This window comes from Homarus americanus, unplaced genomic scaffold, assembly GCF_018991925.1.
Source record: "Homarus americanus isolate GMGI-L3 unplaced genomic scaffold, GMGI_Hamer_2.0 scaffold45698, whole genome shotgun sequence".
In the NCBI taxonomy this organism is placed as follows: domain Eukaryota; kingdom Metazoa; phylum Arthropoda; class Malacostraca; order Decapoda; family Nephropidae; genus Homarus; species Homarus americanus.
The window spans coordinates 13,017,635-13,042,480 of record NW_024735554.1 but is presented as its reverse complement, the minus strand read 5'-3'; the positions used below and the strand labels follow the sequence as shown (position 1 = coordinate 13,042,480).

At 38.4% G+C, this 24,846-nt stretch overlaps 1 protein-coding gene across 3 annotated transcripts in view; it reads right to left on the bottom strand.

Moving 5' to 3' along the window:
• Positions 1-1,125: 1,125 nt before the first annotated feature.
• LOC121871535 (DNA fragmentation factor subunit beta-like) overlaps positions 1,126-24,846 on the bottom strand; it is a 56,821-nt gene continuing 33,100 nt past the window's right edge. The window contains exons 4-6 of one of the 3 annotated variants that reach the window (XM_042373969.1): positions 7,623-7,802; positions 6,009-6,896; positions 1,704-1,830 (exon numbers count right to left, since the gene is read on the bottom strand). In XM_042373969.1, coding sequence (XP_042229903.1) covers positions 6,836-6,896; positions 7,623-7,802 — 241 coding nt within the window. In that variant the 3' untranslated portion in view covers positions 1,704-1,830; positions 6,009-6,835. Of the gene's footprint in view, positions 1,831-6,008; positions 6,897-7,622; positions 7,803-24,846 lie in introns of all 3 variants that reach the window. The other 2 variants (XM_042373968.1, XM_042373967.1) reach the window with 2 other exon arrangements.

The following is a 24,846-nucleotide window of genomic DNA, read 5'->3' as shown; positions in this document are numbered from 1 at the left end:
GTCTCTATTTCAATTAATCCCACGTTTCTCGTTTTACGCGCTACTCCGCGGGTTCAATTGACCGCGTAAATCGGGGGACCACTGTACACTAGAACTCTTAAATCACTACTGTAATGTGATATAGGTGATTAATTTTTATCTCTTGTGCAAAATATACAGTATGACATGTATATTCAAATTATTAACTGTTTTGCAAGGATTCCAGCAATGCAAATTATATTCTCTTAACTTTAGTCTGTGATATTATATAAGATAAAAACTGTAAGCCTAAAACCCTGGCTGGGCAGAGAGAGAGAGAATGTTTGACAGTTGGTGCCGAAGGTCTAATGTGTGTTTATTTATCAGTCCTTAAGAGTGACTAAGCTTTTCTCTTATAATTTGCTACTGAAACGACCTGGGTGAATATAATTTACATTGCTGGGATTCTTGTAAGATAGTGATTAATTTGAATATAAACAAGTTATAATTTGCACTAGACAAAAATTTTAGTACCCTAATCATTTAGTACATGTACAGTACAGGTTTGCACTTAGGTCATTTATTTCTTTTACGTTTCTTTTAGTATGGTGTGTGCATGTAAATGAATAAAAATAAATGAAGAAATTTATGTAAATCTACCCAAAAATACGGTTGAAAATTTTTACATTATTAAATGTACTAATGTACTAAAGTTTTTGTCTCTTGTGCAAAATACAGTATATGACATTTATATTCAAATTATTCACTGTCTTGCAAATTATATTCTCCTAACTTTAGTCTGTGACATTATATAAGATAAAAACTGTAAGCCTAAAACCACCAAACCATGGAGGGGGGAGGGGGGAGGGGTAGAGGGAGGGAGGAAGGGGAGGTGACAGTGACATGTTTGACAGATGGCACCAAAGGTCTAGTGAAGTATTTATTTCTTTGTTTATTTATGTCCATTAGATTGAGTTTTGGTTTTTGCTTATAAAATGTCATCGAAGTGACCGAGGAGAATATAATTTACATTGCTTGAATTCTTATAAAATAGCGATTAATTTGAATATAAACGTCATATATTTTGCACAAGAGATAAAATTTTTAGTACACAGTACATTTTAATAATGTAAAATTTTTTTAACTGTATTTTTGGGTAGATTTACATAAATTTCTGGGTGTCACTTTTTCGTCTCAGCACCACGAGAACTCTCACTTTTACACTTGCCAGCTATTTTAAAGGGAATTACAAAAAAAAATTTGTCAGAACACAGCGCGATCATTAACTTGGAGACTCGAAAATATGTAATTTGAATTTTTTTTTTTTGTACGACTGTGGCAGTCGTATGTCCGGGTGGTTGTAAGTCGAATAGGTCGTAAGTCGAGGAGTACCTGTACTGTTAATATATCACACTTGAAGACTTACTTTAAACACTAGTTTCTGTAGATGAATACAATTATACAAAACATTGTATTCAACTTTGTCAATTAAATACTTTCTTATTGGCAACTTTATATCATTTCACTTGTGCCAATCGATTTTGCCAAGACGATCAAGTCATTTGGGGTTTATTTCCTTCATTGCAGTTTACCCCCAATTTTATCTTCTTTCTACATTGTCTCTCCTTCTTGGACAGTGAGTGGGGTAAATATATTTTTTTCTTCTCACATTTAAACTCATGACATTTCTTGTCATGACAGGCTGTATGGACAAGCTTTAGGTTCCCATTACAGTGTTGAACATTAGCATTTTTATGAGTGAAGAGCAAGTCATAGAAGTAAGGGAGGTTCACTTTGAGGTTCCCTTTTGATTTTTCTTGTGCATAAAGAGCTGATTTTAATGCTGGTATAACTGCTCTTGATTTTTCAATTCTGGAAAGAGGTAAATGAGTTGCACACTAGCTAAGAAAAAAATAATATGTTTAGGACAATACAGAATATTGTACTAAAATACAGGTAGTAATCTCTCCATACAGCTCTGTGTCTGTCCGACTGTAGTTCAGTCGCTCAATGCAAGATGTTTAGTTTATACTCTCAAAAAAACTTTCCCCAGTACAGTACCAGGAAAAATTCTGGGAATGAGAAAATTTGTCTTCATACCCGGAAATTTCCCAAACCCACAAACACTGCAGCAATTATTCCAGCTAATGGGGAGATTACTGTACTGTGAAACAAATAAAATAAATTCACACAGGGAACATATTGACTGATATTGTACTGTATTTAATAATGATGATAAATAAATAACCTTAAAAGGTACAGGTCATGAGAAGTTTCCAAATGTTCGTATATTTGTTTAAATAATGAAGAAAATTTGATATGAGAATATTGTGGCAGCTGTGGTTCTAGTTGAGTGCCAAGTGATTAATATAATTTTCTTCATATTTAAACAAATATACAAAAACTTGGAAACTTCTCATGACCTTAAATAACAATGAATAGTTTATTATTATAAAAATGTTACCTTTGGTTTGTTTAATATTTATCCTGACAGTGATACAGCCAAAAACAGATCCACCAATCACAATCACCATTACATACAGCCTTCCTTTACCAAGTATTGCCAGGTAAAATTGCGAGCACGAGACCCAGGGTGGGGTCGGTGCATCTTTGGCTGACTGTACATGAAGGTAAGAAGAGGTCACTGTCACTTTTAGTTCCTCTTAATGTTTTATGACCTCCTGCTGTTCAACAACACGAATTAGCTGTTAACCCTCTTGTGCACGAGATAAGTTTTAAGTTTTACAAAATATATAAAAAAAAATTATATTTTTGAGCCTATGTTTTATATCAATATAAATTATATTGCATCTTGCAGCCAACACTATAACGAAGATAAGGTTTTTTGGGGCGATTTATTTTATCCACGTGGGCGGGTGTTCAATCGCATCACATGACTTATGGTATGGGTATACAGTACAGTAATCAGTATAGTAAAATATATGAGAATAACAAAAATTATAACAAAATATACCATAGTAACATAAATTGTATTATGTATAGTATTATATAAAATAAGATCATAAGATCATATACAATATATAGTTGAATGGGCATTTAACCGCATCACATGATTGTCATACAGTAAAAGAAAGTAACACAATATCTAAAAATAAAATGCAATATAAAATAACAGAAAATATATTACAGTATAGTCTCAATTTATACAGATTTGGTTTACGCGTTTGGTTATTTACGCGGCACCTTGCCAGACAGACAATTTTTATTTACGCGGTTCATTCCATCATTTACGCGGGAAGCGGCGCAGGCAGGGTGTGCACAAGGTCGCCCAGTCAACAAAACATTACCGAGTTCTTCACCCACCACAGCAGCCCAAGTCAGTGATAGTGAGGATATGGACTTTGAGGGGTTTGACAAAGAGGCCCTGCAAGCCTCTGTGGTGGATAGTGATACAGGTGATACAAGTGAGGGCCAATAATCTGCCCTCTGCCTCAGAACCAACCCCAATCCCCGTGTGCCCAGCCATCTCTTCTACTAAGTAAGTGTTAAAAAACCTAATACAGTAGTACCCGCTTAACACGGTCAATAAAACCCACAGGGTACCGTGTTAAGTGAAAACCGAGCTAAGTGAACAACAGAACATATGGGATTAATTCCAATAGAAACTGGCCCGACCCCCAAACTCCACTTTTTCCGACACAATACCTATGTTCTAGTAAAAATAACATCTTAATTTTATGATGGTACATGCACACAATTAATACTTAAGAGAAATAGAGAAACAGTCGCCAAGTTAATGTCCATTCAAATAATGGACTCAACTCCCTCCCCCTCTTCTCACACTACACTGCTGGCTCTTCCCTCTCTGAGAAATTTTGGGGGAAAACCACTAAATTTTAATAAATAATACCTCAAACTAAAGTTAGGATAATACAATTGACATTGCTGGATTCCTTGTAAGACCAGGAATATTTTGAATATAAATGTCATATATTTTGCACAAAAGATAACATATTTACTCAGAGTAAACATTACATCTAAAATTTGTATGTCTAATGCAAAATCTATGATGTTTATATTCAAAATGATCATCAAATTACAGTTGTGCCGCTTAAATTCAATTGAACCCACAGGGTACCGCGTTATGTGAAAACCGCGTTAAGTGAACAACAGAACATATGGGATTAATTCCAATAGAGACTGGCCCGACCCCCAAACTCCACTTTTTGATGACACACAACTATGTTGTAGTAAAAATATTATCTTAACTTTATGATGGTATGCACACACAATTAATAATTAAGAGAAATATCAATAATATTAGGTTTTTTAACACTTACATTAGTAGAAAAGATGGCTGGGCACAAGGGGATGGGGGGTTGGTTCTGAGGCAGAGGTCAGATTATTGGCCCTCACCTGTATCACTTGTATCAATTGTATCACTATCCACCACAGAGGCTTGCAGGGCCTCTTTGTCAAACCCCTCAAAGTCCATATAAGTCCATATCCTCACTATAATTATCACTATCACTGACTTGGGCCGGCTGTGGTGGGTGGCGGGTGAAGAACTCGGTAATGTTTTGATGACTGGGTGACCTTGTGCGCATCGTGCCCGCGCCGCTTCCCGCGTATATGAGTAGATGAACCGCGTTAAGTGAAAGTTCGGTTCTGGCGAGGCACCGCGTATATGAGAAATCGCGAAACAAGCTAATACTGTATAAGAATTCCAGCAATGTAAATTATATTCTGACCGGGTAATTTGTATGAATTTTATGAGCTAAAACAAATATCTTCAGTTAATAAAAAAAAAAATATTCTTCACACGGTAACACATGGTCAGTCGGTCCCTCCCTCCCCCCCCACCCTCCACCAACCGTCCCTACTAGATGTGTGGGAAAACCAGAATATTTACCTTTTTAGTAATAAATAATACCTCAAACTAAAGTTAGGATAATAAAATTGACATTGCTGGATTCTTTGTAAGACCAGGAATATTTTGAATACAAATGTCATATATTTTGCACAAAAAATAACATATTTACTCAGAGTAAACATTATATCTAAAATTTGTATGTCTAATGCAAAATCTATGATGTTTATATTCAAAATGATCATCATATTGTAAGAATTCCAGCAATGTTAATTATATTCTGGCCGGGTAATTTGTATGAATTTTATGAGCTAAAACAGGCAGGCAGGCAGTCAGGCAGGGTGGCATGTGGGGCGAATCTAAAAATAGCTCTGGAGCCGGACACTCTGCACGTATACGTGGAAAAAACCCACGTAAAGTGAAAGTTCAGCTCTGGAGAGGCACTGCGTATACGTGAAATCGCGCTAAGCGAAACCGTGTTAAGCGGGGTATTACTGTATTATTGATATTTCTCTTAAATATTAATTGTGTGTGCATATCATCATAAAATTAAGATGTTATTTTTACTACAACGTACGTAACGTATTGTGTCTGGGTGAAGTATAATTTGTTTATTTACTGAAGATATTTGTTTTTAGCTCATAAAATTCATAGAAATTACCAGGCTAGAATATAATTTACATTGCTGGAATTCTTATAAGATAGTGATTAATTTGAATATAAACAAGCTAAAATTTGCATTAGACATACAAATTTTTTATCTAATTTAAGAATTTTATTAGAGAGAGCAAAAATTTTATTTTTTGTGCAAAATATATGACATTTATATTCAAATTATTCACAGTCTTGCAAGGAATCCAGCAATGTCAATTATATTATCCTAAACATAGTCTGAGGTATTATTTATTACTAAACCTAAAAACCTCGTGTTTTCACCCAAACATTTCTAAAGAGCATGGGATGAGGGGAGGGAGTTGAGTCCATTATTTGAATGGACATTAACCGGCGACTGTATTTCTCTTAAATATTAATTGTGTGTGCATACCATCATAAAATTAAGATGTTATTTTTACTACAACGTACTATTGTGTCGGAAAAAGTGTAGTCGTTTTACACGGACCTCCACTGGTTCAATTGACCCCGTAAATGAAGACTATACTGTATAAAATAAATTCATGCTGTACTGATATAAAATACAATCATCCTGTACTGTACTCACATCCTTCAGCGAGGTGGAAGATTTCCGGAACTTGTAGATGGACTTTGGGGGAGAAAGTGAGTGAATGAGCCCGAGTATAATGTAAAAGTGAGAGTGATTGATTGTGAGTGAATGTCGGCGAGTGTAGGAGTGTGTGGATGAGTGTATGAAGATGTGGATGAGTGTGTGGGAGTGTGGATGAGTGTGTGGGAGTGTGGATGAGTGTGTGGGAGTGTAGGTGAGGGTGTATGAGTGTGGAGTTTAGAAGGAGAGGGATTCCAATGGAGCATAGCTGATAAGTGGAGTGTGAGAGGTGGAAGGTGCTTGGTGACCATGGGAGGCACCACATGCCAGATGGCCGTTTCCAAGGCCAAATTTCTCTAATTTGGCCGCAAAAAACTTCGCCTGGCCTGGTTTGGCCGAAAAGTAAAAACGGGTTGGCTGATTTGGCCGCGAGATGGTGCGAGTATTGGCCGTGAAACATGTCCCAAATCTAGCAGCCCTGGTGGGGTGGTGGTGAGGAAGGGAGGTAGCGGGTGGTATGAGGCTTGCATAATGCAGAAGATATGAAAGAGATGCTTGGTATATGGAAGGTTGTGGTGAAGAAGAGTGAGGATGGTACGTTGTTGGTGTGGGCTGGTGATAGAGGGAGTCTGGTGGCGAGGCACGTGACAACGTGGATGCAACCGACACAATTTCACCCTCAGATTCATGACTTTCTTTGTTGTTACCATGATCATTTTCACTATCAGGCTCTTTCTTATCACTATCCACTTGATCCCCACTGTCCCTAAACAGGAGTTCTAGAAAATCATCCTCTTTCAGAGACTTTTTTCAAGACATTGCCACTACAGGAAACGAGGTTGTATAGCCTGATACAGTAACGGCTTTGGAAACTTAAACACTTTCCTGTAAATATGAAAAAAATATTACATTACACAACCATCACTTCACTACTCTAACACAAAAAAAGAAATTAATTCAGGGAGTAGGGTAAGAACTTTAATCCAGGAATTGAGGCAGCCCGCACGGAGTTATGGGAATTTAAACGGACACAGCTCACACTCACGGTCTGACTGAGCATTTATTGTTCTGGTCTTCCCTTCCCATGGGCCTTGAGAGTTGATAATTAGTTTATTTGAGAGAACTTACTTGCTACTATGACACATCAAAATTTGACATAATGCTGTTGAAAACTTAATTTTTGTTGAATTTTTTAAAGTTTGGTGAGTCAATTTGTGCCACCGTGAAGTTGGTCTTATCATGAATATGACGTGAATCGCTCATAATGCACGAGAGGGTTAATTTCTGAATAGGTTCAATGACTTACCTTGGACTGTTTTGTTAGGCTGAAGGGAAAGTCAAACTAAAATATTTCAATGATGTGAAGAACAGGAGTTACTTGGGTATACCAAGATCAGGATGAGGAACTTGGCAGTGGGCATACACAAGACCAAACATCTACTGAAGGTGAGCTGTTGCAGGTGTTAAGCACAGCAAAAGCTGACCAAAATTTAAGGACAAACATAAACTAAGCCATTCTGGTATGGTCTTCAGCCAGCTGTTTATTATAAATTAGATCAAATATTTCTTAAGTCCTACAAGAACACAAATAATTAAACAAATTTAACTTACATATGATCCAGATTCCATGTAGAAAACATTATCCTCATCTCCCTAGAGGCATATGGATTGATGAAATGGATACCTGGACATCTGTCCGTATTGTATGGCCCCTCACACTCAAAGAGACCATTGGCATCACACAAGCGCTCACCAGGTGCAGCTTTGCGGTCAAAATACTTGGCATTGTACCTGTTCAAAAAATAATTGAAGAGGCTTAACCTTTGTTCAGAGGGACCGATATGATCACCAAACACCATATCTCTGTCTCTCTCTCTGCGTGCGTGCGTGCGTGCGTGTGTGTGTGTGTGTGTTTTAGTTTAACAAATTTATTGACAAAGCTTGTAGTACAGTTTGTCTATTCTGAGTAATTCAGTCAGGTCTTGTCACTGAGGGTGGTATCACTTCTCACTGCCACGCAGGACAGAGGTTCATAAACAAAGAAATACAACTTATTCAGAAGCAGTATATATAGGTCAGTGGTTCACATACATTGGATGTCATATCCTAATTGAAGACTAATCAGTGTGGGCTAGCAAATTTGGGATAAACAGCAAGAATGTCCTCAAGCACCCCTGATTCAATGTAGTAATTACAAAGTTCAAGATACAATAAGTCAGGTGGCCTGAAGTCCTTGACAGTGTTACATTCAATAATATAGTGTTCAAGTGTATGCTTTAAAGGTTTATCACAAAGTTTACATGCCGAGTGTTCCGGTATGGGTAGAGCGTTACTAACCTGCCAGATGTGTCTGTATCCTAGCCTAATTCTGGCCACGACTACATCACATTGTCTCGTTCTGTCCTTATGCTGGCCATACCGGTATCTCTTGTCACAAAATTTGTCATATTTACTAATGCTACAACTGTCAGGTCTCTCTGCATTTCTCACTTCTAGATCAGAGTTCATGATTCTGACTTGAATGTTTTTAAGTACAGCATTGGACAGGCCAAGGTCACGGTCAACATTTTCTTTCTTACATGCCTCATTGGCCAGTCTATCAGCAAGGTCATGATACCTGATTCCAACATGGGACGGAATCCACACAAATTCGATATGAAAGTTGTTCTCATTGGCAGTTATCACATCCCTTTTGATATCACATACAACTTTAGACATAGAGCCTGACGGGCTGTTCATTGATTTCAAATCACTTTGAGTCACAGAATATCACCCAACCTCCATTTTCTTTAAGGTAGTCTGTAGCTAAGTAGATTCCAGTTAGTTCAGTTTGTGTTGTGCTGGCCTAGTTGTTCAGCCTTTGCTTGTTTGACACTATCATCTCTTTTTCTTTATATATTACAATTGCACAGCCTGTTCTACCTGTGTTTGTCTGCACAGAACCATCAGTAAAAGCATAACATTCACTTGATTTAATACTCTCTATGTGTCTGTTAATAGTTTCTAGTGTGACATATCTCATCACATCGGTGTTAAAACATTTGCTTACTACCAACAGGAGTGTAATTAATAGGAACTGATATATCCAGCCAAGGAGGAATGGCATTAATAGGTTCGTCTGGGGTGATTGGGACATTCAGTTTCAAGAGATCTGCAACACTTTTATGAAGCCACGCCCCAAAGAGAGTCTTTTGTGGAAGGTTAGCGAGATAGTCGGGATTACTTAGATAGAACAGCATGCATGCATACATGTGCGTGGGGAGGGGGTGTATGTGAATGAATACTCCCATCACTCAAGTAGCAGCCCACCGCCTACCATATGATGGTCAGTCTCTTATGAAACAATTAACAATACCAAGCTGGCCACTCAAGGAATGAGTTAAGAAAACAGATAAATACAATAAGCTCAGTACTCACCCCAACACGAGAAAAAAAAAAGGAAAAACTCTGACTAGGCCTAGTGGGATATCTGAGCACCTTTTAGAATAAGACTAAGTGTCATATCAGCAATTTCACCTTCCCAGCTTTTCCTACTGTTATGGAGATTAAAGGACGTACCAGGTACAGTCAACCAAAGATGCACTGACCCCACCCTGGGTCTCGTGCTGGCAATTTTACCTGGCAATATTTGGTAAAGTAAGGCTGTATGTAATGGTGATTGTGATTGGTGAATCTATTTTCAGCTGTATCACCGTCATGATAAATATTAAACAAACCAAAGGTAACATTTTTATAATAATAATCTATTCATCATTACAGTATTTTCGATCATGACAAGTTTCCAAATGTTCGTATATTTGCTTAAATAATGAAGAAAGTTATATTAGTGAATTGGCAACTCAACTACAACCATAATTGCACTATAATGGATCTATATGATAAATCATAGTAAGTGTTCACACAAAGGGGAGGTTAATCCAAACAGCACAAATACAATGGGAAATTATTAGGCCTTGATGTTATAATGAGTAACTGCACTTCAACAACAAAGGTCTTTAAGCTTGTACACTAGTTTAATAAATACATTAACTCTGCTACTCAGAAATGTTACAGTATAGAACATCAAGACATGGGTTGAGGCAGGGGCAAGACAACATGCATGGGTAATGTTATTTTTAATAAATACAGTATAGGACAGCATGTAATCTGTCCACACCCTGGTACATTTTTTTTATTTACCTTTTGTGTACTTTAATGCATTTAATAATTAACTTTGCTTGAATTTCTCACATTATCTTTCAACTCATAAAGAACTGATGAAACTGGACTACAGGTACAGTATTACCGAAAAATATATCATTTGTTGACTGTGTAACATTTTTCCGTGCAGTGAAAAAACAGCATACCAAAATGCATCCTTCTATCAACTCATGACTTCATACAGTACAGGTATCCCTCATTTAATGTTGATTCACTTAGTGATATTATTAAAATTTTGGTAATTATTGACGACACATCCATCGCCGAATTTTCACAGAAAACAATTTAGAAATGCTGTAATTTCACTGTGTTTTGCAATGGATACTTTCATAGTTTGGGCAAATGTATTAAAGTGGAGTTACTTCTAAATTAAACCTAACCTAACCTAACCTTAGTCGATGAGAAACACAAGCGGCCGAAGCATTGTTAGCAGACTGCACCAGCCTAATGAAAGAAAACTACCTAACCTTACTAAACTACCTAGCCGAGGGGCAGACCCCCGGAATTAAACAGAAAGAAATTACAGTTCTTTATGGTGTAATTTTAAATTTTTTTTTTGTGGATGTGAGAGTACGCTCGGACAGAGAGGCTCGGTTCTTGGTTGTTGCGCTGAAACAAAGAGCGGACAACAACATCGAGCATGGATCGGGCTGCCATATTGTTTCATCGCCAAAAAAACTGGGGATTTTGTGCTCGAAGTGTGCATCATTACAATATTCTAATGTGGCTTAGAAATATAGAAAATATAATATAAATCTATTTAATCAGTCAAATGAAGGGCATGGGTGTGTGCAGGTATCCCCCTGGTCTATGATCTCCCTATCTACGATATTCTGCTCCAACAATGGTGATGTATTGAAAATTTACAATGTAAACAATCTGCATGAACGATAGTCATCGTCCGGCCAAATCGGACACATCTCTTGGTTCACTAGTCGGCTGCAGTCTACCCGAGCACTGACACGCAATCACTCGGTGCACTGCAGTACCAAGCTTTGTTCCATCGTGATCAACGACTATTGGTCAGTATCAGTGTTGTTACTTATCATCGGTGTATTTTATTACCTACGAGTGAGGGGACATCACTATCATTCACACTGTACTGCTTTGGCAACTGTGAATTGATTTTTTGCTGTTTTTTTTTTTGTGTGACTATAAAGCGCTTTACCTCTGTTTGTGAGCAGTGTTGGCTGCAATAATATCATAATCGTTCACTCTGTTTTGTGACGTGCTTTCACTGTTTTGTGACTGTTAAGTGAGCAGTGTAACTTAGAAAAGGTCTTGGAAGGCCAAGGCACCAGTGGCGAAGAGTGCTGCCCTCCTGAGTTTGCCGGGCCCCCACAAAAAATACATATTGCAGTGACTCATTTATATATATATATATATATATATATATATATATATATATATATATATATATATATATATATATATATATATATATATATATATATATATATATATATATATATATATATAATATATATATATATATATATATATATATATATATATATATATATATATATATATATATATATATATATATATTAAATAGTTTGTGTACCATTATAATATTACTGTACTTTCACATACTCAAATATAGTATGCTTTAAATACACCCAAACATACTTAAACTTTATAAGTAACAGTTAAACAAAAAGCAAAAACGACATATAGGATAGGGAAAAAAGTAAAAAAGTGTAAAAAATTAGGACCATCTTTATTTCTGAAATGAAAACTACAACTTTCTACTAAGTAACTTTTTTTGTTTTTTTGTTGGCAAATTCTTCAATGACATTGTCAAAAACTATTTCATCTGTCAATTGTCGCTCTATAGACAGTATGGCAAGATTTCTCAACCGCAAGGTGCTCATAGTAGATCTTAAGTAATTCTTGATCAGTTTTAGTTTCGAAAAACTCCTCTCACAGGTAGCAACACTAACAGCAATTGTGAGGAAAATCCTCAGCATTATTACTATATTTGGAACCGAGTTCCCAAGGTTATACTTTTGAATAAACTGCAAAAGTTCAAGGGGGCCTTCTTTCCACGTCTGTATTCTGTCTTTAATAGTTATAGCAGCAACAGCAACAAAATGCTGAAGTCTTTTTCTCTCAACGAGGAACTCCTCTTTATCAATGTCGTCGTGATCGTGATCTATTTGACACTCATATTTATCATCCAAAAGATTCAATGGGGTAAGGAAGGCATATTTCTCAGCAAGTTCATGAAGCTGTTGAAATCTCAAAGTTATTTCTTGGATCACTCTGTCCAGCGAAGAAAACATTTCTCTCCTCAATTCAATGTCGTATGGCAATTCAGCATCTCGTGATCCTTCACCAAACATTTGTTTCTTCTTTTTGGGTCGACGCTGACGCTCCATGACTATCCCCAGATCATTGCAAATTTCTTTGGCATAGTTAACTCCATTACTCACTAGCTTGTCCCTGTTTTCAACTAGAAATGTTTCTAATGCCCTGAGTTTTATATCACATTGTTGTATGTTCAAGCCCTTGGTTTGGAGGTAAGTCTGTGTGTCGTTAATTTCTAGAAGGACGGGTCCCCACAGGCCAAGAAAGCACAAAAAGGAAAATGATTGCAACGCACCAAGTAGAACACCAGCATCTGCCCTGGTAGCTGTATTTTCTTCTTCACCAGTTAACTTATCTAGGGCACTTAAGATTTTTGAGAAATGTTTCTTTACAACACTTACAGCTTCTCCCCTCGCACTCCACCGAGTTTCTATTATGCGCTTGACACTTTCATCAGTGACTGAAGTTAGAACATCCCAGCGATGGGTTGATGAAGGAAAAAATACAAACAAACGTTCCACACATCCAAAAAAGGTAACAGAATTCACAGCAACAGAAGCTGCATGAACACCCGCCAAATTCAGCGAGTGATTTGTACAAGCGACAAATTCTGCTTTTTTATTAATTTCCTTGATACGTTTCTGAACACCAGTATGAACACCAGCCATCACCGCAGCATTATCATATGCTTGCCCTCTACAATTTTGAATATCAATTCCGTCTTTCTCTAATTTTTCCAAAATCATCATTGAAATATTCTCGGCGGTTTTACCTTTTGTTTCAATGAAATCGACAAATGATTCCACAACCTTCACCTTATCTCCATCGATCATAACATAGCGTAAAACTTGGCTCGTTTGATCCTTATGTGAAATATCAGGAGTGCTGTCGAATATCATGGAAAAGTACTTTGCTTCTTTTACTTGCTTGATGACTTTGCTTCTTACGTTTTCTCCCAAAATTTCTATAAACTCGTTCTGAATAGTAGGAGACAGATAGGAAGTAACAAACAGCTTGATCTAAAATCACGGTACAATGACACTAGTATCAATGTAATACAATGGAAATGTAAAAAGTAGCAACTTAATCTAAAATTACAGACTCAGAGTACAGTGAAAATGGATGTCTGACATAAGCCCCCCCGACGAAAGCCACCCAGACAAAAGCCCCCCAGACGAAAGCCACCCAGACAAAAGCCCCCTACTTTGATCGGGGTGGCTTTTGTCTGACAACCCTAACCCTAACCTAACCTAACTTAACCTAACCCTAACCTAACCAATAATTAACCACAGAGAAGAACAGTATATTTTACCCTCAACTATTTAATTATGTCCGTAACTTTTGAAAGCCCTTACTGTTGTCAGACAAAAGCCACCCCGATCAAAGTAGGGGGCTTTTGTCTGGGTGGCTTTTGTCGGGGGGGCTTTTGTCTGTACCCCAGTGAGGATAGTGTCTTAGTATAAAATCGCAATGCTGTGAAACAAAATCTTAATATTTAATCTCAGTACCGCAGCAAAAGTCACATCAATATTTTTAACCAATACTTTAATATTTCTTACCTTATAGTATTATGTCTTCCAACGAAGTAAATAACTGGATCGAAAACACAAGAGAACTTAAAAGTCGTCTAGCCTCCCCTCGTCTTGTCACGATGGAGACTTGTGCAGAACTGAAGTGAATTGCTTGTAACTGGTGGATTGGTCGGCTGTACATGAACTGATATGACCCGAGACTGCATGGTTTTGCAGCTACTGGAGACGTTAATCCTTCCCTTTGTATCGGCGGCAAGTTAATCCTCGTCGTGTCTGACCTAACACCTGACCCACACCACATGAGCTCACTGGCGTACTTGTTTGAAGTTGTTTCCTTAATCCTCAACAGGTTACAGGTTGTGTGTGTGGCGGGGGGGGCGCATAGCAAGGGTGTAGCTCATGACGTGGCCGTGATGATGTGGGTCAGGTGTTAGGTCAGACACGACAAGGATTAACTTGCCGCCGATACAAAGGGATGGATTAACGTCTCCAGTAGCTGCAGATATGGGTGATGAGCAGACCCAAAAGTGCCGCCCCCCAAAAGTGCCGCCCGGGGCGGACCGCCCCCCCTAGCTACTGCACGCTAGTGCAAGGCACCCAGGAAAACCATGTCTTTGGTGAAGCTTGACATTGTGAAGCCTCACCAAACTCCCCAGAGGCTGTGTGGGATTCAGAGTGATGTCTTCACTCCACCTTCAAGAATACCCTTAGACTTGAAGAGGGCATGTAATGACAACCAGGCTTGTTCTTAATGATGTGTTGGGTGTTGTTTAATTGTGTTGTAGGTAGTAATATCTCCGTTAGCCGGAATCCCTCAAACCCAGAAATCTCTGATAGCCGGAATTGAATTTGCTTGGAAAATCATTCCCAAAGTCGGAACTTTCCAAAAATTTAAGACTTTAGGAACAAAATTTCTGAGATTGAAAATCGAGAGAATTTTCTGAAAATGTCTTGAATAAAGATGAAAGTTAAAGTATGTATTTTTTTTTCGGGGGGGGGGCCCTGACGTGACTCAATGCTAGGTGGAGGTAGGGTGGGGGATTAGTGGTCTCTCACACTTCCTGAACACTGGCCATACTGGACGGACGTGCAGGTCGCTCTCCTACACCTCCCTGGCTGGACACGTACGGTCATGGCTGGCGGAAGAGCTTCAACGAGCAGGTCGCTTACTAAAATGACGGAATTGGGTGATGGACACAGAAGACACAGCAATGTAGCCCAGGGTACTGCTGGAGGACTGTTGTCGGATTTGGAGCTGTCTAGCAACAGTGAATGTGAAGAAGAAGAGACGTTTAAAGTTGTTAACAGCAAAAAGAAGAATAAAAGGAGGATTAGAGATGTTACAAGCAGTGATGATATTTCCCACTTGGTGGATAAGCGAAAGAAAATTGATGGTGCGAGTCATTCTTCAACCGTGATCAGTACAACGAGTGTAAACCCCATTGATGGTTTAGACGGCAGCAACTCATCAAGGAGGCCACGCCTTTACTTCCCCAAAAATAATGGCATGGATTTTCATGATAAGGTAAAGTGGTCAGTTAGACTCACTAAGCGCCATCAAGGGTATCAAGTGCTCTTTAAAGAAGGTAAACATATTCCTTATATTACTGTGAAGAATGAGGAAGCAGTTAGAGATCTAACTACAGAAGGTTTTGAGAATGTAGTGATGGAAAAGCCTGTGGAGTCCATTGGGAGGTGTACTAAGATCATTCTTTTTTATTATCCTGTTTACCTTGACCCCGAGGATGTGTTGGCTGACGATAGATTTTTTTGGGCCAAGAGACGTGTAATTAAAATTGATGGAGAACTAGTACCAAAGCCGCACAATGCCAGGTCGTGGGTGTGTCCTAAAAAACGAAAGTTCAGCAATTGCAATCATGAGCTCAGTCCACTAATTAAGAGGATAAAGGTGACGCTGTAGGGAGCGATGTTGCAGGGACACCAAGTGCTGTAAATGTATGGGAAAAGCGTATGGAAATACGAAATGCAGCAGCACAGAAGGACATAGGTAACGGGAACAATAACCTTACAGCCCCTAACATTCTAGTAGAACGCCGTAAGGAGATTGATGAGCTCAAACAAGCAGTATTGGATATCAAGAAATGCTTGGTGAATCTTGTGCCATATAGTGATGTTGATCTTGTTAATAAAGATAGTTCAAAAGAAAATGAAACATTAGTAGAGATGGAATCAAATATTGTGGATAGCAATCTAGAGCAAAATAGTAACCATAGTCTGTTAGGAAATAGAGTTGGTTCAGTTTCTAAAGAGAATGTAGTAAACAAGGAAATGCTTGGTGACCTGACGAACATTCTTGACTCTGTTTTGGAATATATGGCAAATCCAAGGGACGAAGTCAAAAAGAATGTTCTTATTTCGGTGAAGAATATGAGGGGGAAAATTTATTCTAATGGATCATAATGTCAGCTTAATTTCCTGGAATGTTAATAGTTTGAAAAAAAGGTTAACGGATCTTCATGCATATGTTCATTCTAGTAGTATTGATGTCATAGCTTTGCAAGAGGTTGGGACAAACGGAACATCTTTGCAACTGAGAGGTTATCAAAGTTTTGAATTGCCAACTGATTTGACTGTAAAGTGTAGAGGTTTGACGACTTATATCAAAGATTATATTCCAGCATCTTTTCATTCTGCTCTAAAAATAAACGGTACCGAGTATTTGTGTGTTAGTATTACGCTTCAAGATGCGACACTGTTCATTATTAATGCTTATGTGCATGCTGATTCATTGACAGTTGATGATCTGCCGGACATTATTTTTGCTGATGATTGTTTACTAATTGGTGATTTGAATGCTAGGCACATCAATCTTGGCAGTAGAGGTTCTCAAAATCACAATGGAATGGTTCTGAAAAATACCTTAGACTCTATAGAAGATGCTAGGGTCCTTGGAGCTGGTGATCCGACACATGTTAAAGGGGGTAGACTTTATTATGCTACTTTTTAATATGTTAGATGTGCATGCAAATTTGGATATTGTGGATACGCTTTTGAGTGATCACTTTGCAATTAAAGTGAATCTGCATTTGAACAAAATCATTTATGTTAACAATAGGAAAAGGTATACAATAACAGTAGGCCAACATAGTGAATTTGTAGCAAAAGTCGGCGAGTGGTATAAAGAATACAAAAAGCTTGGAATTAAAGATGAAAACATACTTTATGATGATTTGTTAGGAGTGATTGTTTCCATTTTGAATAAGCCAAGGAAACAGTATGGAAATACCATAAAACCTAAGCCTATTATAATGATAAGATTGTAAAGGGGTGGAATAAGTTACTGAGGAAATGTCATAGTAAGTGGAGTAAAGATCCTAGCAATGAAAAAACCCAGGAAACTCTGATTGAAGTGGCAGAGTGTACAACAAAGGTAAATCAGAAAGCCAGAAGTATGTATTGGAGTGTTTTTTTGAGAGAGATCGCTCAATCAAAATCTTTGAATCAGGTTTGGGATGGTGTGAATAGGGTAAGAGGAGTCAAGAAGAAATTTAATGTTCATCCCAATCCAAATGCCAAAGCTAATGAACTAATGAATAAGTGGGTGTATGCATCTAGTTATGAGTGTCTCCCAAGTAATGTTCAGATTTGCTTGAGGAATTCAAGATCTATGAGGCAAAGGTTGGTGAATATCCAAAGTACTGTAAGTGAGGAAACCTGTGTTCCTTTTATTAAGGATGAAATTCTGAATGCTGTAAAGAAAGGGAAGTCTAGTGCTCCTGGCAGGGATGGTCTAACTTATGATGTTATCAATTATCTTATAAGTATGGAGGACAACCCAATTCTAGATCTCTTTAATTTGTCATATGAAAATGGAAGACTGCCAGTGAAATGGAAAATGGCACTCATTGTTCCTGTGCCTAAGGGTGATAGTGATTATTATAGACCCATATCCTTAACGTCTTGTCTATTTAAAATGATGGAGCGAATGGTATTAAATAGATTATTGTATAAAATTGATGGTCTCTTGTCTAGTAATTTGTTTGGATTTTTAAAGGGTAAAAACACTACAGATTGTGTCATTAAATGTCTTAGTAATGCTAATGTCAACTATAGACTGTTTGTAGACCTTAAAAGTGCTTTTGATAAGGCAAATAAGGAAGTGATCTTAGAAAGTCTTGTAAGTAAAGGTATAAATGGGAAATTATTGATGTGGATTACAGATTACTTAACTAACAGAAAAGAGAGTGTCTGGTTTCAAGGTCATGAATCGGAAGAAAAAAGTCTAGGGTTGGGTACCCCACAAGGTGGCATTCTTAGCCCTATGCTAGTTACAAATTCCAGGGCGAGTCCCAAGTAATCATTTATGCTGATGACATTCTGATCCAATGTAAGAATGAGGAAGATATGTCTAGGGTCATTGATCAGCTGCAGTATCTTTGTCTCTCCTGGGGACTGGTCATTGATGAAAATAAAACCAAATTTCAGTCAAGGGCAGTAAATGGAAAAGTATTTTGGCTAAATGGAATAAAATTGCAAACAGTATCCAGTTACAAATATCTGGGAATGTTTGTGGGTATAAATAATAATGTTAAGGATCAAATTACTTATGTCAAAAATATACGTACAGCAAGGCTAAAACCTCTGAAAGTTTTGTCAAATAGAGCAAATGGTGTTGGTATACCAGTTTTAAGATCTATGTACTTAAGTACAGTTAGGAGTATCATTGATTATTCAGCTCCAGTTCTAGCTTCTTAGGAAAAGATCTTTGGCCATTAGAGTTTATTCAGAATGAAGCAATGAGGATTGTGCTTGGTTGTCCAAGGACAACAAGAATAGAGATTATGAGGATGGAGCTAAATGTCCCGAACATAATACACAGAATTAGGGAGTTGACTGTCATTTCTACTCTAAGGCTTATTAGGCGTGGTGATGGGTATCTGAAGTCTGCTGTTGATAAATTTACTAATGCAATTACTAGTAATTTTAAGATGAATACTTATACTAAAAAACTTTTGTCAGATGTTGTGTGAATACAATACAGTATAGTCTGCATTTACGCGGCTTTTGTTTACGCGTTTGGTCATTTACGCGGTGCCTTGCCAGAATGAAATGCTTTAATTACGCGGTAAATTTGGTCATTTACGCAGGAATCGGCGCGGGCAGGGTGAGCACAAGGTCGCCCAGTCATCAAATCATTACCGAGTTCTTCACCCGCCACCCACCACAGCCGGCCCAAGTCAGTGATAGTGATAGTGAGGATATGGACTTTGAGGGGTTTGACAAAGAGGCCCTGCAAGCCTCTGTGGTGGATAGTGATACAATTGATACAAGTGATACAGGTGAGGGCCAATAATCTGCCCTCTGCCTCGGAACCAACCCCCAATCCCCGTGTGCCCAGCCATCTTTTCTACTAATGTACGTGTTAAAAAACCTAATATTATTGATATTTCTCTTAATTATTAATTGTGTGTGCATACCATCATAAAGTTAAAATAATATTTTTACTACAACATAGTTGTGTGTCGTCAAAAAGTGGAGTTTGGGGGTCGGGCCAGTCTCTATTGGAATTAATCCCATATGTTCTGTTGTTCCATTTACGCGGATTTCACTTAACGCGGTACCCTGTGGGTTCAATCGACCACGTAAATCGGGGTACTACTGTAATACCATCACCCCTAAATTCTGATAAACAGTTACATTCCATAATGTAATGATATAATGTATGGGACTTTACATAGCCACACAGTTTACAAGGAATGTCATCAGTTCCTTCAATATATTGCCAATAATATTTGTACCCAAAGGATAGTCTCATCACAAATGTATCATACTTAACCAAAGCCTTACCATAAGTAGAACTTGTAGAATTCAAAACTCGAACATAATGTTTCAAACTACTACTGCCGTTGTTCAAAATTTTCTGAATATTGTCCATTTCCCATTGCTGTCGGATTTTTACCATTCCAGATTTTATTCTTTTAATACCCAAAATACAATCGTATTCTACAATTTCTTTGCCACACCCTTACTTAGCCAAATCATCAGCAACCTCATTCATATAAATACCACAATGGGATGGAATCCACATAAAACTAACATCATATCCAAGTGATTTTATGTCATGAATACACTTCTTACATTTTAAAACTAAATCATCATCAAGAGGCACTTTAGAATTTAGACCAAATAGAGCACTTTGACTGTCAAAAAACCCAAAAACTGTCTTTTTCCTTACAAAGGCATTCTTAAGTCCCACATATATAGCATAAAGTGCAGCAGTGGTGCTGGAAATTCTATCCCCAATTCTCTTGGATATTCTTTCTTCAACACTAATACCATATTCAAAAAATTCCCTAACAATAATGCCACATCTGGCCCGATTCCCATTAACTGAACCATCACAGTACATATGAATAACATTTTCCTTATGGTACTCAGATATTTTCTCAAGGAATATTTGCCATAACTCAAAAGGATTACATTTTTTTGTTTTAAACTCTAGCTTATCAATTCTCACAGATACACACTCCATGAACCAAAGTTTCAAATAAACTTTGTTTGGCAAAGGTACACACAAATCTACAATACAGTATAGTCTGCATTTACGCGGTCAATTGAACCCGTGGAGGCCCGCGTAAAACGAGAAACGCGTAAAAGAAATAACAGAACATATGGGATTAATTGAAATAAAGACTGGGCCCAGCCCCAAACTCCACTTTTTCCGACACAATACGTACGTTGTAGTAAAAATAACACCTTAATTTTATGATAGTATGCACACACAATTAATAATTAAGAGAAATATCAATAATATTGGGTTTTTTAACACTTACGTTAGTAGAAAAGATGGCTGGGCACACGGGGATGGGAGGTTGGTTCCGAGGCAGAGGGCAGATTATTGGCCCTCACCTGTATCACTTGTATCAATTGTATCACTATCCACCACAGAGGCTTGCAGGGCCTCTTTCTCAAACCCCTCAAAGTCCATATCCTCACTATCACTATCACTGACTTGGGCCGGCTGTGGTGGGTGGCAGGTGAAGAACTCGGTAATGATTTGATGACTGGGCGACCTTGTGCTCACCCTGCCCGCGCCGCTTCCTGCGTAAATGACCAAATTTACCGCGTAATTAAAGCATTTCATTCTGGCAAGGCACCGCGTAACTGACCAAACGCGTAAACAAAAGCCGCGTAAATGCAGACTATACTGTATTGTATTCACACAACATCTGACAAAAGTTTTTTAGTATAAGTATTCATCTTAAAATTACTAGTAATTGCATTAGTAAATTTATCAACAGCAGACTTCAGATACCCATCACCACGCCTAATAAGCCTTAGAGTAGAAATGACAGTCAACTCCCTAATTCTGTGTACAGTGGGGTATGCTATAACGAATCTAATTGGTTTTAGAACCTTGTTCGTTATAGCATTCGTTTGTTATAGGATTAATCCGTTCCAGGCCCCCAAATACAACCACTGAACACTGAAAAATATAATATGAAATTGTAAAAATTGTAAAAAAGTGCATAAATATGCATCTAAACCCCTGAAATAAAGAATATCATTAATATTTGTAATAATAAAACAATAAATTAGAAAAAAAAACCAATTAAATTATGTTCGTTGTAGGAGTTTCGTTCGTTATAGCATTCTCAATTTTATAGGTAAAACCGTTCGTTATAGGAATATTCGTAGTAGGATCCGTTCGTTATAGCATACCCCACTGTATTATGTTCGGGACATTTAGCTCCATCCTCATAATCTCTATTCTTGTTGTCTTTGGACAACCAAGCACAATCCTCATTGCTTCATTCTGAATAAACTATAATAGCCAAAAATCTTTTCCTGAGTAAGAAGCTAGAACTGGAGCTGAATAATCAATGATACTCCTAACTGTACTTAAGTACATAGATCTTAAAACTGGTATACCAACACCATTTGCTCTATTTGACAAAACTTTCAGAGGTTTTAGCCTTGCTGTACGTATATTTTTGACATAAGTAATTTTATCCTTAACATTATTATTTATACCCACAAACATTCCCAGATATTTGTAACTGGATACTGTTTGCAATTTTATTCCATTTAGCCAAAATTCTTTTCCATTTACTGCCCTTGACTGAAATTTGGTTTTATTTTCATCAATGACCAGTCCCAAGGAGAGACAAAGATACTGCAGCTGATCAATGACCCTAGACATATCTTCCTCATTCTTTCATTGGATCAGAATGTCACCAGCATAAATGATTACTTGGGACTCACCCTGGAATTTGTAACTTTTCATTTGGCTTTTATTTACTAGTTTAGCAATACAGTATTTTTTGTTGTACAATATTGAATTATGAATAACATTCATAGTAGAATGACAGAGAGGCAGAGTGAACTTGCAAGAGGGGTGTGGTTATCTATGCTAGGCAAGACCTTAGAGCAAGCCAGGCGAGAGTACAGGGAGAGGATGTTTATGAAGAGTCCAAGTGGTGTAAAATTAAATTAAAGGGAGGGGACTTACTTATTGTCGGGTGTATCTACAGATCCCCAAACTGTGGCTCACTAAATCAAAAGAACTTAAGAGCCTTAATAGACAACGCGGCGATGCTCAACCCTAGCCACCTCCTTATCATGGGGGACTTTATCTATTGCGACATCGACTGGAGAAACGAGTTCACTCCAAATGACTTGAATAACCCTGCTACACTTTTTGTAGAAACTCTCAGATAATTTTCTGTTCCAATATGTTAAAAACCCGACACATTACAGAGGGGAGCAATCACCCAAGCCACTAGACCTCATCATAACAAATGAGGAGGGTATGGTGGCCAAACTGGAACACCTTGCCCAAGTTGGCATCAGTCACCATATAGTATTGTCATTCAGATTTAACTGTTACCTAGTTCAGGATAAGGCCAGGCCAAGGTACAAATATTACAAGGGAAATTACAGCGGGATGAGGGAAGAGATGAGAAGTATCAACTGGCCTGACTCATAAAGGCACAAGAACACAGACACTACACTGAATATCATAACTAGTAAAGTGACCCATTTGATCGATAAATACATACCCAAGACCAATCCCAGTGCCTCTAGGAATATGAGGGGATCCCTACACATGAATCATGTGGCGGTCGACAAAGTTAAGAAGAAAACCCAGAAATTCAAGACGTGGGTTGGGTCAAACGATGAGCAGGACAGGAGGATGTATGCAAGAGCCAGAAACCAAGCAAAGAAAGAGTGTAGAAGGGCTGAAATGGAGTTCCAGAGGCTGGTTGCAAGCGAGGTCAAGTCAAACCCAAAGGCGTTTTACCGCTATGCAAAGTTGAAATTAAAAACGCGAGTAGGGGTATCAGACCTGAGGCTTGAAGAGGGTACTTATGCAGATTCTGACCAGGATAAAGCTGAGGCATTGAACAGCTTCTTTTCCTCGGTGTTCACAAGAGAGGATGTAATTAACCTTCCTGCGTTTGAGGACAGGCAGTTCGACACAGCACTGTCCAAGCTAAAGGTCCATAAGAGTCCCGGCCCTGACATGGTACATCCTAGAGTGCTAAGAGAATTGTGCAACGAGCTTGCCGAGCCCCTGAAAATCTTGTTTTGTAAATGCCTGGATGAACAAAAGGTCCCCAGTGAATGGAAAGTGGCTTATGTGAGTCCTATCTTCAAGAAGGACAATCGTCACTCCACGAACAACTATAGACCTGTGAGCCTGACCAGCATAATATGTAAAGTACTTGAGAGTATTATTAGAGATGCTGCAATGGAACATATACTACGAAACAACCTTGTAAAGCATTGCCAACATGGTTTTATGCCGGGGCGCTCCTGCTTACCACAATTGCTCAAGGTATTGGATATTTGGACTCATATTCTGGAACGGGTTGGTAATATCGACAATATTTACCTAGATTTTGCCAAGGCTTTCGACAGTGTACCCCACGAAAGGCTGAAAATTAAATTGGAAGGGTACGGAATTCGGGGTAATGTCCTCGTGTGGATAGAAGACTTCCTACATGACCACAAGCCGTGTAGGGCGATTAATGGCATGATATCATCATCCGTACCTGTCACAAGCAGGGTACCACAGGGCAGTGTATTGGGCCCGCTGTTGTTTGTTTGTTTCATAAATGACATGCCTGACGTTGTACACTCCTCCATACAAATGTTTGCCGATGACGCCAAGTTATTTCGGGAAATCAAGAACCAAGCGGACTGTGAAGAGCTGCAGAAGAACCTCTGTGGGCTCCAAGAATGGTCGAAGAAATGGCTCCTGAGATTCAATGTCACGAAGTGTAAGAGGATGCACCTGGGGCATACCAACGGTAAGGAGGCGTATCATATGTCCCAAAAGGATGAAGAAACTGCACTATTTGAGACTGAATGTGAGAAGGACCTAGGTGTGTATGTTGACAATGAGCTGAAGTTCTCGGGCCATTGCGAGAAGAAGGTAAATCAGGCAAATAAATTATTAAAGAAGGTTGTTCAGATATCTAGAGTTCTAGACAGTCCGTCCCTCGTAACGATCTTCAAGAGAGAAGTGCTTCCCCATCTGGAGTACTGTCACCCCGTCTGGTCCTCGAGATATGCTAGGGACTGTCAGTTGGTCAAAAATGTTCAACGGAGGGCCACCAGACTGGTGCCTGCACTTCGGTACTTCAGCTACCCTGAGATATTGGAGGGCCTGAACTTGCCTAGCTTATACTACAGACGGGCAAGGGGTGACCTAATTGAGGTGTATAAGCATCTCAAGGGGCACTACCTAGTCGAGTGTCCTTACTTGGAGTTGGCGGACGCTCGCTCCTCAAGGGGTCACAGCTTAAGATTGAAGAAGCCGC